This window comes from Odontesthes bonariensis, chromosome 18 (genome assembly GCF_027942865.1).
Source record: "Odontesthes bonariensis isolate fOdoBon6 chromosome 18, fOdoBon6.hap1, whole genome shotgun sequence".
Lineage (NCBI taxonomy): Eukaryota > Metazoa > Chordata > Actinopteri > Atheriniformes > Atherinopsidae > Odontesthes > Odontesthes bonariensis.
This window is the reverse complement of record NC_134523.1, coordinates 27,950,960-27,966,282: the sequence shown is the minus strand read 5'-3', so window position 1 is coordinate 27,966,282 and position 15,323 is coordinate 27,950,960. Positions and strand designations below refer to the sequence as shown.

At 43.2% G+C, this 15,323-nt stretch overlaps 1 protein-coding gene across 2 annotated transcripts in view; it reads right to left on the bottom strand.

Annotated features, from left to right (window-relative positions):
* Positions 1-188: 188 nt before the first annotated feature.
* eppk1 (epiplakin 1) overlaps positions 189-15,323 on the bottom strand; it is a 30,910-nt gene continuing 15,775 nt past the window's right edge. For both annotated transcript variants that reach the window (XM_075449169.1, XM_075449170.1), the window contains exon 5: positions 189-14,631. In XM_075449169.1, coding sequence (XP_075305284.1) covers positions 811-14,625 — 13,815 coding nt within the window. In that variant the 5' untranslated portion in view covers positions 14,626-14,631 and the 3' untranslated portion in view covers positions 189-810. The remainder of the gene's footprint in view (positions 14,632-15,323) is intronic.

Here is a 15,323-nt window from a genome sequence, read left to right as displayed (position 1 = left end):
TTTACACGGCTGGTACATTTCGATTTATTTGATAATTAAATGTGAATTGGAGGTATTACAGGCGTTGTGTTATGTCATAACTCTTGAACCTGGGGATGCTTTTACAGTTTGTTGTACTTGAAAAAGACAAATGACGAGCAGGGCAACTTTCAAAGTTGATCAAACAGAACTCAATAAGACCAGCTGGATGACATTTATCATGCGTTTATTGAGTCGTGTGACAAATATATCCAATACAATGAGTGAGTTTCTTTTCTGCAAACCTAATATACTCACATTTGACTCAAAATATTTCACAGAGAAAAGCTTTTAACCAAATGAAGCAAACCAAGATATCTGAAAGGTGAGCTGAGAGTATATTTAGCTCAATTCCATCGAATAAAAACAACCACCTCCATTATTCCCACAATTACATGGAACACCATTAAACCAGTAAAAAAAAGTAAGAATATTTCAAAAGATATGCATAAAAAAGCCTCAACCACTAATTTTGGAACCGAATGATAAAAAGTAGTTTTTTTCCTTTCACAGCAGACAGAATACATCAAAGGTGCCGTTTTTATCTTCAATCATGCTGTCATTATTACTCAAGCCCAGTCAAAGTGCCACAGTCTTTGGAAGATTCTAGCTAAAAAGACTACCGACTCCATTGAAATGTAGTATTATAGAAGCTATGTTATGATCCATTTGTAACTGTTAAATCTTAAAAAAGAACAGATGTCGTTAAGGATAACATGGATTATATTTTCTGAATAATGCTAAATAATGATAAAAATGCTAAACGCAATGATGGATTAATTAGAGGCAGATTCATTTCTGCAATGGGAGCAAACTGAGACCTGTGATGGGATCTGTAATACATCTCTCAACCAGCTGCAGGTAGGTGAGGTTCTCCTGAGTGTTGGGGTCAAAGAATCCCTTGGTGTCATCGTCAGGGTCCGATAAAATCTGGTTCATTTCCTCATCAAAGTAACCCCTTTCATATGCCACCTGTACTGGCACTCTGTGACTGTAGACTGGATCAATTATTCCTCCTGTGGCTATTTGTGCTTCAAGCAGCCGAATTCCATGCTCCTTGACAATGAGGTCTTTTTTCAAGGCTTGGAACAAAGAAATTGTGTTTCCGGTGTAGGGGTCTTTGTATCCTGTAACTGCTCTTTCTGCTGAAAGCAGTTTGCTCTTCAACTCGTTGCCAACCACTCCTTGAATCACGGCTCCCTCTACAGAAAGTTTCTTGTTGAGTACTGGGTCAATGACAAAGCCGGTGGCAGCTTGGGCCTCCAGCAGAACCAGAGAGGTACCAGGTGTCAGCAAACCTTTGCTTTTAGCTTGATAGATACTCAGTGTCTGTTTGGTGGACTGGAGGTACACTCCTGCAATGCTGTTGGTACCCTCGAGGTACTTGCGTACCGAGTCCATTTCACTTATTTCAGTCACTGTTACTTTTCCAGCGCTGAGATCTTTGTAGAGGTTTTCGTCAATAATTTTGGATTCAAGCAGCTCATTTGCAGTAACATCTTTTCTGATTCCTTTGAAGGTTTTCATTTGACTGGTCTCTGTGATTGTTGTGGTGACAGTTTTTGTTGAGGTGCTGTCTGCTTTTGTGTCTTTTGGTTGGCCTTTGACCAGTGATGATGAGGTTGTTGTGGTCTGCTGCTGAATGATTGTCAGAACGATTTCCAAAAAGCGCTCGATTGTGATTGATCCAGATTTGAACTGTTGGACAAGCTCTCTCCTCTTTTCTTCAGTGATGTATTTGGAGTAGAGCAAATCCCACAGAGACACTGTGGTTCCTTTGTACTTCCCGCCTACACTGGTTGTTGTTGTAGACTTCAGAATGAGCTTTGTTGCTTCATCAACAAAGAAATATAACTCTCCTTTCTTGACAATAACCAACAAACTGAGACCTGTGATGGGATCTGTAATACATCTCTCAACCAGCTGCAGGTAGGTGAGGTTCTCTTGAGTGTTGGGGTCAAAGAATCCCTTGGTGTCATCGTCAGGGTCCGATAAAATCTGGTTCATTTCCTCATCAAAGTAACCCCTTTCATATGCCACCTGTACTGGCACTCTGTGACTGTAGACTGGATCAATTATTCCTCCTGTGGCTATTTGTGCTTCAAGCAGCCGAATTCCATGATCCTTGACAATGAGGTCTTTTTTCAAGGCTTGGAACAAAGAAATTGTGTTTCCGGTGTAGGGATCTTTGTATCCTGTAACTGCTCTTTCTGCTGAAAGGAGTTTGTTCTTCCACTCATTGCCAACCACTCCTTGTGTCACGGCTCCCTCTACAGAAAGTTTCTTGTTGCTTACGGGGTCAATGACAAAGCCGGTGGCAGCTTGGGCCTCCAACAGAACCAGAGAGGTACCAGGTGTCAGCAACCCTTTGCTTTTAGCTTGATAGATACTCAGTGTCTGTTTGGTGGACTGGAGGTACACTCCTGCAATGCTGTTGGTACCCTCGAGGTACTTGCGTACCGAGTCCATTTCACTTATCTCAGTCACTGTTACTTTTCCAGTGCTGAGATCTTTGTAGAGGTTTTCATCAATAATTTTGGATTCAAGCAGCTCATTTGCAGTAACATCTTTTCTAATTCCTTGGAAGGTTTTCACTTCACTGGTCTCTGTGATTGTTGTGGTCATAGTTTTTGTTGAGGTGCTGTCTGCTTTTGTCTCTCGTGGGTGGCATGTGACCAGTGACGATGAGGTTGTTGTGGTCTGCTGCTGAATGATTGTCAGAACGATTTCCAAAAAGCGTTCGATTGTGATTGATCCAGATTTGAACTGTTGGACAAGGTCTCTCCTCTTTTCTTCAGTGATGTATTTGGAGTAGAGCAAATCCCACAGACACACAGTGGTTCCTTTGTACTTCCCGCCTACACTGGTTGTTGTTGTAGACTTCAGAATGAGCTTTGTTGCTTCATCAACAAAGAAATATAACTCTCCTTTCTTGACGATAACCAACAAACTGAGACCTGTGATGGGATCTGTTATACATCTCTCAACCAGCTGCAGGTAGGTGAGGTTCTCTTGAGTGTTGGGGTCAAAGAATCCTTTGGTGTCATCGTCAGGGTCCGATAAAATCTGGTTCATTTCCTCATCAAAGTAACCCCTTTCATATGCCACCTGTACTGGCACTCTGTGACTGTAGACTGGATCAATTATTCCTCCTGTGGCTATTTGTGCTTCAAGCAGCCGAATTCCATGCTCCTTGACAATGAGGTCTTTTTTCAAGGCTTGGAACAAAGAAATTGTGTTTCCAGTGTAGGGGTCTTTGTATCCTGTAACTGCTCTTTCTGCTGAAAGCAGTTTGCTCTTCAACTCGTTGCCAACCACTCCTTGAATCACGGCTCCCTCTACAGAAAGTTTCTTGTTGAGTACTGGGTCAATGACAAAGCCGGTGGCAGCTTGGGCCTCCAGCAGAACCAGAGAGGTACCAGGTGTCAGCAAACCTTTGCTTTTAGCTTGATAGATACTCAGTGTCTGTTTGGTGGACTGGAGGTACACTCCTGCAATGCTGTTGGTACCCTCGAGGTACTTGCGTACCGAGTCCATTTCACTTATTTCAGTCACTGTTACTTTTCCAGCGCTGAGATCTTTGTAGAGGTTTTCGTCAATAATTTTGGATTCAAGCAGCTCATTTGCAGTAACATCTTTTCTGATTCCTTTGAAGGTTTTCATTTGACTGGTCTCTGTGATTGTTGTGGTGACAGTTTTTGTTGAGGTGCTGTCTACTTTTGTGTCTTTTGGTTGGCCTTTGACCAGTGATGATGATGTTGTTGTGGTCTGCTGCTGAATGATTGTCAGAACGATTTCCAAAAAGCGCTCGATTGTGATTGATCCAGATTTGAACTGTTGGACAAGCTCTCTCCTCTTTTCTTCAGTGATGTATTTGGAGTAGAGCAAATCCCACAGACACACAGTGGTTCCTTTGTACTTCCCGCCTACACTGGTTGTTGTTGTAGACTTCAGAATGAGCTTTGTTGCTTCATCAACAAAGAAATATAACTCTCCTTTCTTGACAATAACCAACAAACTGAGACCTGTGATGGGATCTGTAATACATCTCTCAACCAGCTGCAGGTAGGTGAGGTTCTCTTGAGTGTTGGGGTCAAAGAATCCCTTGGTGTCATCGTCAGGGTCCGATAAAATCTGGTTCATTTCCTCATCAAAGTAACCCCTTTCATATGCCACCTGTACTGGCACTCTGTGACTGTAGACTGGATCAATTATTCCTCCTGTGGCTATTTGTGCTTCAAGCAGCCGAATTCCATGCTCCTTGACAATGAGGTCTTTTTTCAAGGCTTGGAACAAAGAAATTGTGTTTCCGGTGTAGGGATCTTTGTATCCTGTAACTGCTCTTTCTGCTGAAAGGAGTTTGTTCTTCCACTCATTGCCAACCACTCCTTGTGTCACGGCTCCCTCTACAGAAAGTTTCTTGTTGCTTACGGGGTCAATGACAAAGCCGGTGGCAGCTTGGGCCTCCAACAGAACCAGAGAGGTACCAGGTGTCAGCAACCCTTTGCTTTTAGCTTGATAGATACTCAGTGTCTGTTTGGTGGACTGGAGGTACACTCCTGCAATGCTGTTGGTACCCTCGAGGTACTTGCGTACCGAGTCCATTTCACTTATTTCAGTCACTGTTACTTTTCCAGTGCTGAGATCTTTGTAGAGGTTTTCATCAATAATTTTGGAATTAAGCAGCTCATTTGCAGTAACATCTTTTCTAATTCCTTGGAAGGTTTTCACTTCACTGGTCTCTGTGATTGTTGTGGTCATAGTTTTTGTTGAGGTGCTGTCTGCTTTTGTCTCTCGTGGGTGGCATGTGACCAGTGACGATGAGGTTGTTGTGGTCTGCTGCTGAATGATTGTCAGAACGATTTCCAAAAAGCGCTCGATTGTGATTGATCCAGATTTGAACTGTTGGACAAGGTCTCTCCTCTTTTCTTCAGTGATGTATTTGGAGTAGAGCAAATCCCACAGACACACTGTGGTTCCTTTGTACTTCCCGCCTACACTGGTTGTTGTTGTAGACTTCAGAATGAGCTTTGTTGCTTCATCAACAAAGAAATATAACTCTCCTTTCTTGACAATAACCAACAAACTGAGACCTGTGATGGGATCTGTAATACATCTCTCAACCAGCTGCAGGTAGGTGAGGTTCTCTTGAGTGTTGGGGTCAAAGAATCCTTTGGTGTCATCGTCAGGGTCCGATAAAATCTGGTTCATTTCCTCATCAAAGTAACCCCTTTCATATGCCACCTGTACTGGCACTCTGTGACTGTAGACTGGATCAATTATTCCTCCTGTGGCTATTTGTGCTTCAAGCAGCCGAATTCCATGCTCCTTGACAATGAGGTCTTTTTTCAAGGCTTGGAACAAAGAAATTGTGTTTCCGGTGTAGGGGTCTTTGTATCCTGTAACTGCTCTTTCTGCTGAAAGCAGTTTGCTCTTCAACTCGTTGCCAACCACTCCTTGAATCACGGCTCCCTCTACAGAAAGTTTCTTGTTGAGTACTGGGTCAATGACAAAGCCGGTGGCAGCTTGGGCCTCCAACAGAACCAGAGAGGTACCAGGTGTCAGCAAACCTTTGCTTTTAGCTTGATAGATACTCAGTGTCTGTTTGGTGGACTGGAGGTACACTCCTGCAATGCTGTTGGTACCCTCGAGGTACTTGCGAACCGAGTCCATTTCACTTATTTCAGTCACTGTTACTTTTCCAGCGCTGAGATCTTTGTAGAGGTTTTCGTCAATAATTTTGGATTCAAGCAGCTCATTTGCAGTAACATCTTTTCTGATTCCTTTGAAGGTTTTCATTTGACTGGTCTCTGTGATTGTTGTGGTGACAGTTTTTGTTGAGGTGCTGTCTACTTTTGTGTCTTTTGGTTGGCCTTTGACCAGTGATGATGAGGTTGTTGTGGTCTGCTGCTGAATGATTGTCAGAACGATTTCCAAAAAGCGCCCGATTGTGATTGATCCAGATTTGAACTGTTGGACAAGCTCTCTCCTCTTTTCTTCAGTGATGTATTTGGAGTAGAGCAAATCCCACAGAGACACTGTGGTTCCTTTGTACTTCCCGCCTACACTGGTTGTTGTTGTAGACTTCAGAATGAGCTTTGTTGCTTCATCAACAAAGAAATATAACTCTCCTTTCTTGACAATAACCAACAAACTGAGACCTGTGATGGGATCTGTAATACATCTCTCAACCAGCTGCAGGTAGGTGAGGTTCTCTTGGGTGTTGGGGTCAAAGAATCCCTTGGTGTCATCATCAGAGTCCGATAAAATCTGGTTCATTTCCTCATCAAAGTAACCCCTTTCATATGCCACCTGTACTGGCACTCTGTGACTGTAGACTGGATCAATTATTCCTCCTGTGGCTATTTGTGCTTCAAGCAGCCGAATTCCATGCTCCTTGACAATGAGGTCTTTTTTCAAGGCTTGGAACAAAGAAATTGTGTTTCCGGTGTAGGGATCTTTGTATCCTGTAACTGCTCTTTCTGCTGAAAGGAGTTTGCTCTTCCACTCATTGCCAACCACTCCTTGTGTCACGGCTCCCTCTACAGAAAGTTTCTTGTTGCTTACGGGGTCAATGACAAAGCCGGTGGCAGCTTGGGCCTCCAACAGAACCAGAGAGGTACCAGGTGTCAGCAACCCTTTGCTTTTAGCTTGATAGATACTCAGTGTCTGTTTGGTGGACTGGAGGTACACTCCTGCAATGCTGTTGGTACCCTCGAGGTACTTGCGTACCGAGTCCATTTCACTTATTTCAGTCACTGTTACTTTTCCAGTGCTGAGATCTTTGTAGAGGTTTTCATCAATAATTTTGGAATTAAGCAGCTCATTTGCAGTAACATCTTTTCTAATTCCTTGGAAGGTTTTCACTTCACTGGTCTCTGTGATTGTTGTGGTCATAGTTTTTGTTGAGGTGCTGTCTGCTTTTGTCTCTCGTGGGTGGCATGTGACCAGTGACGATGAGGTTGTTGTGGTCTGCTGCTGAATGATTGTCAGAACGATTTCCAAAAAGCGCTCGATTGTGATTGATCCAGATTTGAACTGTTGGACAAGGTCTCTCCTCTTTTCTTCAGTGATGTATTTGGAGTAAAGCAAATCCCACAGACACACTGTGGTTCCTTTGTACTTCCCGCCTACACTGGTTGTTGTTGTAGACTTCAGAATGAGCTTTGTTGCTTCATCAACAAAGAAATATAACTCTCCTTTCTTGACAATAACCAACAAACTGAGACCTGTAATGGGATCTGTAATACATCTCTCAACCAGCTGCAGGTAGGTGAGGTTCTCTTGAGTGTTGGGGTCAAAGAATCCTTTGGTGTCATCGTCAGGGTCCGATAAAATCTGGTTCATTTCCTCATCAAAGTAACCCCTTTCATATGCCACCTGTACTGGCACTCTGTGACTGTAGACTGGATCAATTATTCCTCCTGTGGCTATTTGTGCTTCAAGCAGCCGAATTCCATGCTCCTTGACAATGAGGTCTTTTTTCAAGGCTTGGAACAAAGAAATTGTGTTTCCGGTGTAGGGGTCTTTGTATCCTGTAACTGCTCTTTCTGCTGAAAGCAGTTTGCTCTTCAACTCGTTGCCAACCACTCCTTGAATCACGGCTCCTTCTACAGAAAGTTTCTTGTTGAGTACTGGGTCAATGACAAAGCCGGTGGCAGCTTGGGCCTCCAGCAGAACCAGAGAGGTACCAGGTGTCAGCAAACCTTTGCTTTTAGCTTGATAGATACTCAGTGTCTGTTTGGTGGACTGGAGGTACACTCCTGCAATGCTGTTGGTACCCTCGAGGTACTTGCGTACCGAGTCCATTTCACTTATTTCAGTCACTGTTACTTTTCCAGCGCTGAGATCTTTGTAGAGGTTTTCGTCAATAATTTTGGATTCAAGCAGCTCATTTGCAGTAACATCTTTTCTGATTCCTTTGAAGGTTTTCATTTGACTGGTCTCTGTGATTGTTGTGGTGACAGTTTTTGTTGAGGTGCTGTCTGCTTTTGTGTCTTTTGGTTGGCCTTTGACCAGTGATGATGAGGTTGTTGTGGTCTGCTGCTGAATGATTGTCAGAACGATTTCCAAAAAGCGCTCGATTGTGATTGATCCAGATTTGAACTGTTGGACAAGCTCTCTCCTCTTTTCTTCAGTGATGTATTTGGAGTAGAGCAAATCCCACAGAGACACTGTGGTTCCTTTGTACTTCCCGCCTACACTGGTTGTTGTTGTAGACTTCAGAATGAGCTTTGTTGCTTCATCAACAAAGAAATATAACTCTCCTTTCTTGACAATAACCAACAAACTGAGACCTGTGATGGGATCTGTAATACATCTCTCAACCAGCTGCAGGTAGGTGAGGTTCTCTTGGGTGTTGGGGTCAAAGAATCCCTTGGTGTCATCGTCAGGGTCCGATAAAATCTGGTTCATTTCCTCATCAAAGTAACCCCTTTCATATGCCACCTGTACTGGCACTCTGTGACTGTAGACTGGATCAATTATTCCTCCTGTGGCTATTTGTGCTTCAAGCAGCCGAATTCCATGATCCTTGACAATGAGGTCTTTTTTCAAGGCTTGGAACAAAGAAATTGTGTTTCCGGTGTAGGGATCTTTGTATCCTGTAACTGCTCTTTCTGCTGAAAGGAGTTTGTTCTTCCACTCATTGCCAACCACTCCTTGTGTCACGGCTCCCTCTACAGAAAGTTTCTTGTTGCTCACGGGGTCAATGACAAAGCCGGTGGCAGCTTGGGCCTCCAACAGAACCAGAGAGGTACCAGGTGTCAGCAACCCTTTGCTTTTAGCTTGATAGATACTCAGTGTCTGTTTGGTGGACTGGAGGTACACTCCTGCAATACTGTTGGTACCCTCGAGGTACTTGCGTACCGAGTCCATTTCACTTATTTCAGTCACTGTTACTTTTCCAGTGCTGAGATCTTTGTAGAGGTTTTCATCAATAATTTTGGATTCAAGCAGCTCATTTGCAGTAACATCTTTTCTGATTCCTTGGAAGGTTTTCACTTCACTGGTCTCTGTGATTGTTGTGGTCATAGTTTTTGTTGAGGTGCTGTCTACTTTTGTGTCTTTTGGTTGGCCTGTGACCAGTGATGATGAGGTTGTTGTGATCTGCTGCTGAATGATTGTCAGAACGATTTCCAAAAAGCGCTCGATTGTGATTGATCCAGATTTGAACTGTTGGACAAGCTCTCTCCTCTTTTCTTCAGTGATGTATTTGGAGTAGAGCAAATCCCACAGAGACACTGTGGTTCCTTTGTACTTCCCGCCTACACTGGTTGTTGTTGTAGACTTCAGAATGAGCTTTGTTGCTTCATCAACAAAGAAATATAACTCTCCTTTCTTTACAATTGACAGTAAATTAAGCTCTGTCTTCGGGTCAATGACACACCTTTCAATTAGCTGCTGGTAGGTGAGGTTCTCCAGAGTATTGGGGTCAAAGAATCCCTTGGTGTCATCATCAGAGTCCGATAAAATTTGGTTCATTTCCTCATCAAAGTAACCCCTTTCATATGCCACCTGTACTGGCACTCTGTGACTGTAGACTGGATCAATTATTCCTCCTGTGGCTATTTGTGCTTCAAGCAGCCGAATTCCATGATCCTTGACAATGAGGTCTTTTTTCAAGGCTTGGAACAAAGAAATTGTGTTTCCAGTGTAGGGATCTTTGTATCCTGTAACTGCTCTTTCTGCTGAAAGGAGTTTGTTCTTCCACTCGGTGCCAACCACTCTTTGAGTCACAGCTTCCTCTACAGACAGTTTCTTGTTATTTACTGGGTCAATGATAAAGCCGGTGGCAGCTTGGGCCTCCAGCAGAACCAGAGAGGTACCAGGTGTCAGAAGACCTTTGCGTTGAGCTTCATAGATACTCATAATTTTCTTTGTAGATTCAACTCTGACACCCGCTACACAGTTTGTGGCTCCAAGGTACTTTTGAATTGCTTCCATCTTGGTCACATTTTCTTCAGTCACTTTCCCCTGTATTATTTGGGTGAAAAGCTCCTTAGAGATGATCTTTGACTCAAGCAGCTCACTTGCTGAGACCTGCTTCCTGAGACCTTTGAACTTTGCTTCTTTCGTTGACATCTCTGTGATGATAACTGTGAGTATTTCAATTATTTTCTCTATTGTCATGCCTCCTGTCTTGTATTGCTGTATTAGCTGCTCCCGCTTTTCATTTGAAATTAATTCAGAGAGCAACAATTCCCACAGTGTCACGCTTTTATTTTTGAATTTTCCCACATTCATGGCAACCGTTTGGTTTTTGAATGCTAGCTCTACTTGCTCATCAGTGTGAAACACCTTGGACTGTTCCGTATGCAGTGGAAAAAGAAGTAATCCAGTTTTAGGATCTTTCTCACATCGTTTTATCAGCTGAAGGTAAGAGAGATTTTCTTTGGTATTTGGGTCAAAGAAACCCTTTGCCTCGTCAGTGGGGTTCAGCAGTATTTTATGAGTTTCTACATCCAGATATCCCTTTTTAATAGCAACATGAGTTGGTAGCCTGAGACTTTGATTTGGGTCAATGATGCCTCCCGTTGCTGTCTGTGCCTCAAGAAGATGTAGGCCTTTGTTTCTTTGGATCAGCTCCTCATTCATGGCTTCAAACAAGGATATTGTTGTATCTGTGTATGGATCCTTATAGCCAGTGACAGCACGCTCAGCTGAGAGAAGTTCTTCAAGCACATCTGGTCCAATTACTTTCTCTTTTTTAGCTTCATCAACTGCATATAACTTGTTGTTAAGAGGATCAATGACCCATCCTGTTGCAGCCTGTGCTTCGAGCAGAGTGAGTGCAATGCCAGGAGTCAACAGATCTTCCTGTTTCGCTTCGTATATGCTCATTACTTTGTTGGTTGGATAAACCTTGATTCCAGCAATGCTTTCTGTTCCCTTCAGATATCTTCTCACAGATTCATCTTGGGTCACTGCATCAAAACTCAGTTTCCCTTCTTTTACCCGTTTGAATGTCTCGGCATCAATGATTTCCGAATCCAGGAGTTGTTGCACAGAGACATGCTCTCTCAGGCCCATCGTCATTTTGGGGATTTCACTCTTCTCCAGTTTCTCAATTGTGGAAATCACTATTGTGATTATTGTTTGAGTGCTGATCTTCTTTGTTCTGTATTTTTCAATTAATTCAAGCCGCTCATCCTCAGTGAAGTACTTGGAGTTCATCAAGTCCCAAAGTGAAACAGATTTTCCTGAGTAGCATCCCACAGATATGCTTACAAACGTCTTTTCAAACATTTGCCTCATCTCTGTTTCAGTATATGTTTTCTCCTTTGCTGCTGCTGCCTTTGGTGTGTCATTTAGTGGCAGGAGAAAGAGCCCAGTTTCCTTGTCCTTTACACATCTGCCCAACATTTCCATGTATGTAAGGTTCTCTTTAGTTTTTGGGTCAAAAAAGCCCTTTGTGTCATCTGTTGGGTCTGTTAGGATTTGATTGAGTTCCGCATCAAAATATCCTTTTTTGTATGCAACCTCCAGAGGTAAGTGAAGACATTTCAAGGGATCAATGATACCACCTGTGGCAATTTGGGCCTCGAGTAAACGAATGCCGTGCTGCTTGACGATGAGATCCTTTTTCAAGGCTTGGAATAGCGAGATCTTTTGATCTGTGTATGGATCTGTGTAACCAGTGACAGCCCTCTCTGCAGACAGAAGCTTTTCATACATCTGTGGACCAATTACCTTCTCTCTTAGAGCTTGTTCCACTGTAAGTTTTTTGTTACTCAGAGGATCAACAACGAACCCCGTAGCTGCTTGTGCTTCTAGGAGGCAAAGAGCAGTGCCAGGTGCGAGGACTCCTATTTGCTGTGCCTCATAGATGCTTAGTTTTCGATTAGAGGGTTGCAGTATTAGTCCAGCAACGCAACTTGTTCCTTGCAGGTAGGCTCTCACGTTGCCCATCTTCATCACATCTGTGTTTTTCAACTTTCCATCAATCAAACTGTTGTATGTGTTTTCATCCACAATTCCAAGATCCAAAAGATCCACAACAGAGACTTCTCCTCTGAGACCTTCAAAGTTCAGCCCCGATTGCTGTTTTATGTCTTTACTCTCGATGATCTCCAAAATGGTGACAGTGAGTTGCTCAATCGTGATTTTTCTGGACCTGTAGAGTTTGAAAAACTCCTGCCTTTTGTCTTCAGTCAGATATTCTGAATTGATAAGGTCCCACAGTGTTGTCTGCTTGCCCTTAAATCTGCCATATTTGACAGTGACTGCTGTTGTTTTGAACAGTTTGAACATATTGTCATCCATGTTAATTTTCTGGCTCTTGCTTTTGAGTGGCAGGAGGCACAGGCCTGTACTGGGATCTGTGACACATCTGGCCATGAGCTGCAAGTATGTCAGGTTTTGATTGGTGTTGGGGTCAAAGAAGCCTTTGGTGTCGTCGCTTGGATCACTCAGGATCTGACTCATCTCTTCGTCAAAGTACCCCCTCTTATAGGCCACATGGACGGGAATGCGATGGCTGTTCACTGGGTCAATTATCCCACCAGTGGCAATTTGTGCCTCCAGAAGCCGAATCCCGTGGTCTTTTAGGATGAGGTCTTTTTGCATTGCTTGGAACAAAGAGATTATCTTTCCATCATTTGGATCTTTATATCCGGTGACCGCTTTCTCTGCTGACCGCAACTTCTGACAGAAATCAGGCCCCACAATTTTTGCTTTGACGGCATCATCCACTGAGAACTTCCTGTTTCCAATAGGGTCAATGATAAACCCCGTTGCTGCCTGGGCCTCCAGTAGAATCAGAGCAGTTCCTTGCATCAACTTCCCTTTCTGTTTGGCCTGGTAGATGGTCATGATTTGAGAGTCTGGAAGCAGAATACCTGCAATGCTGTCAGTACCTTGTAAGTACACACTTACATTTTCATCCTCTGTCACTTCCTTGATTGTTTTTTTTCCCTTTTTCAGGTCTTCCAGGACCTCCTCACTGATAATATCTGCATCCACAAGCTGTCTGGCTGTAACAGTTTCTCTAATGCCTTCAAAGACAACCTTTGTTGTTTTCACAGACTTTTCTATGACTTCCAGAACCATCGTAATGATCACCTTGATGTTGAGCGTCTTCTCTCTGTATTTCTGAAAGATGTCTTGTCTCTTCTGTTCATCAAAGTATTCTGACATCAGCAGTTCCCACAGAGACACTGTCATTCCCATGTACTTCCCATAAGTCACTTTCACTTTTTCCTCTTTGAAGATCATTTTGGTTTGGTAATCTATGAAGCTGGAAACCAGTGTGCCTGATTTATCCTTCAGAGGGAGGAGGCACAGTCCAGTGACAGGATCGATGACGCACCTTTCCATCAGCTTCAGATAGGTTAGATTATCTTCTGTGTTTGGGTCAAAAAACCCTTTTGTGTCATCTCCTGCATCTTCCAGTATGGCTTTCATCTCCTCATTAAAGTAGCCCTTCTTGAAGGCCACTTCTGTGGGAAGCCTGTGACTGTTGACTGGGTCTATTATTCCACCTGTAGCGATTTGGGACTCAAGCAGGCGGATCCCGTGCTCCTTGACGATGAGGTCTTTGGACAAAGCTTGAAACAGGGATATAGTCTCTCCTGAATACGGGTCTTTGTATCCAGTCACAGCTCGCTCAGCAGAGCAGAGCTTTGCATGGTATTCAGGGCCGACAAGTTTGTGTCTAACAGCCTCACCCACGGTGTACTTTTTATTTTCTACAGGATCGATCATAAATCCAGTCGCAGCCTGTGCTTCCAGCAGAACGAGTGCTGTTCCAGGCATCAGTACGCCCTGCTTCATGGCTTGATAAATGCTCATTCTCTGATTAGTTGAGAGAACGGCAATGCCTGCAATGCTGCCTTTGCCTTCCAGGTATTCTTTCACTGTTTCCATTAACATCACATCCTGTGTTGTGGTCTTCCCCTTCTGCAGGTCATCGTATGTTTCTTTGTCGATAATCTTTGACTCAAAGAGCTGGCTGGAGGAAATGCCTCTCCGCAGACCCTTGAACGTGATGCAAACAGGAAGGAGCAGCAGGCCTGTGCCTGGCTCCACGGTGCACTCCTCCAAGAGGTTTCGATAGTTAAGGGTTTCTTGCGTACTCGGATTGTAGAACACGTTGAGCTCTGACATCTGGTCATTGAGCAAACCTTTTTGAAAGAAGCCCTTCTGAATCGCAGCGCCAACTGAGATGTTAGCCTTCTCCACGGGATCAAACAGACCTTTAGTGGCTATCTGTGCTTCCAGCAGTCTCAATCCATAATCTCTTGGAACTAAATCTTTTTGCATAGCCTGGAAAACAGATATAATCTGGTTGCTGTAGGGATCTACATACCCACTGATGGCTTTCTCTGCTACGAGGAGTTTCTCCCTCATCTCTGGCCCGACTATTCCCTCTATTACAGCGTCTGAAACAGGAAGTGCTCGATTGTTTATCGGGTCGATGATGCCCTGTGTGGCAGCTTGAGCTTCCAGCAGGGCTAATGCTGTTCCTGGCTTAAGCAAGCGTTTCTTCATGGCTTGATATATGGTTAGCTTCTCCTTCGTCTTCTCCAGAAATATGCCTGCCACGGGTCCTTGAACCACTGCGCAGCCATTTTCCTTCTTCTCAGCGCTGTGATTGGTGGAAACCATCTTGATCTACGGGGCAGAGTTAACACAGAAATAGTTACTTAAATTAGTGTCTAACTCAGCGTTAACATGTCTGTGAGGACCGCTTTGTAAATTTGTCCAGTTATTGATTGTTCAGATCTTCTGCATAACTCTTCCAGCATAGGGATTTATGAACTTCTTACATTTGTTTGGTATATTTTTGGTTATTTCCCCTTTTTGTCTGATTAATACAGAAAGTTAGAAGGACTTAAGCTAATAAATTGAAAAAAGAATGAATTCTAAAGAGGAATAAATAATGGATAAAATGAACATGAAATGCTATAATATCTAAAAATACAGAAGACACATTCATTTGTTGATTCATTTCTCTATAAAATCATTTAAAAGATGTGTAATTTCATGTTAATCAAACCATTTCTTATTTCATGTATTTATTCATTTCTATGATGCAATTCTTTCTTCTGCTTCTCATCCCTTAATTGTTTTTGCCGTTTCTCTGTTGCTTGTGTTACAGTTACAGGTCCGCAGATGTTACAGTTACAGGTCCGTAACTATAACTCACAGATTATTTGACCCTTTTAAATTAGGGAAAGCTGGAGGTTCAAACAGCAACTGACAAGTCGATTAACCCTTTAGGCGCCAGGTTTTTTTTTAAAAAAGACTAGATTTTGACATCTAAATTTCAAAAGGCTGTGGCTTCTAAATGGTTAGAGATAGAG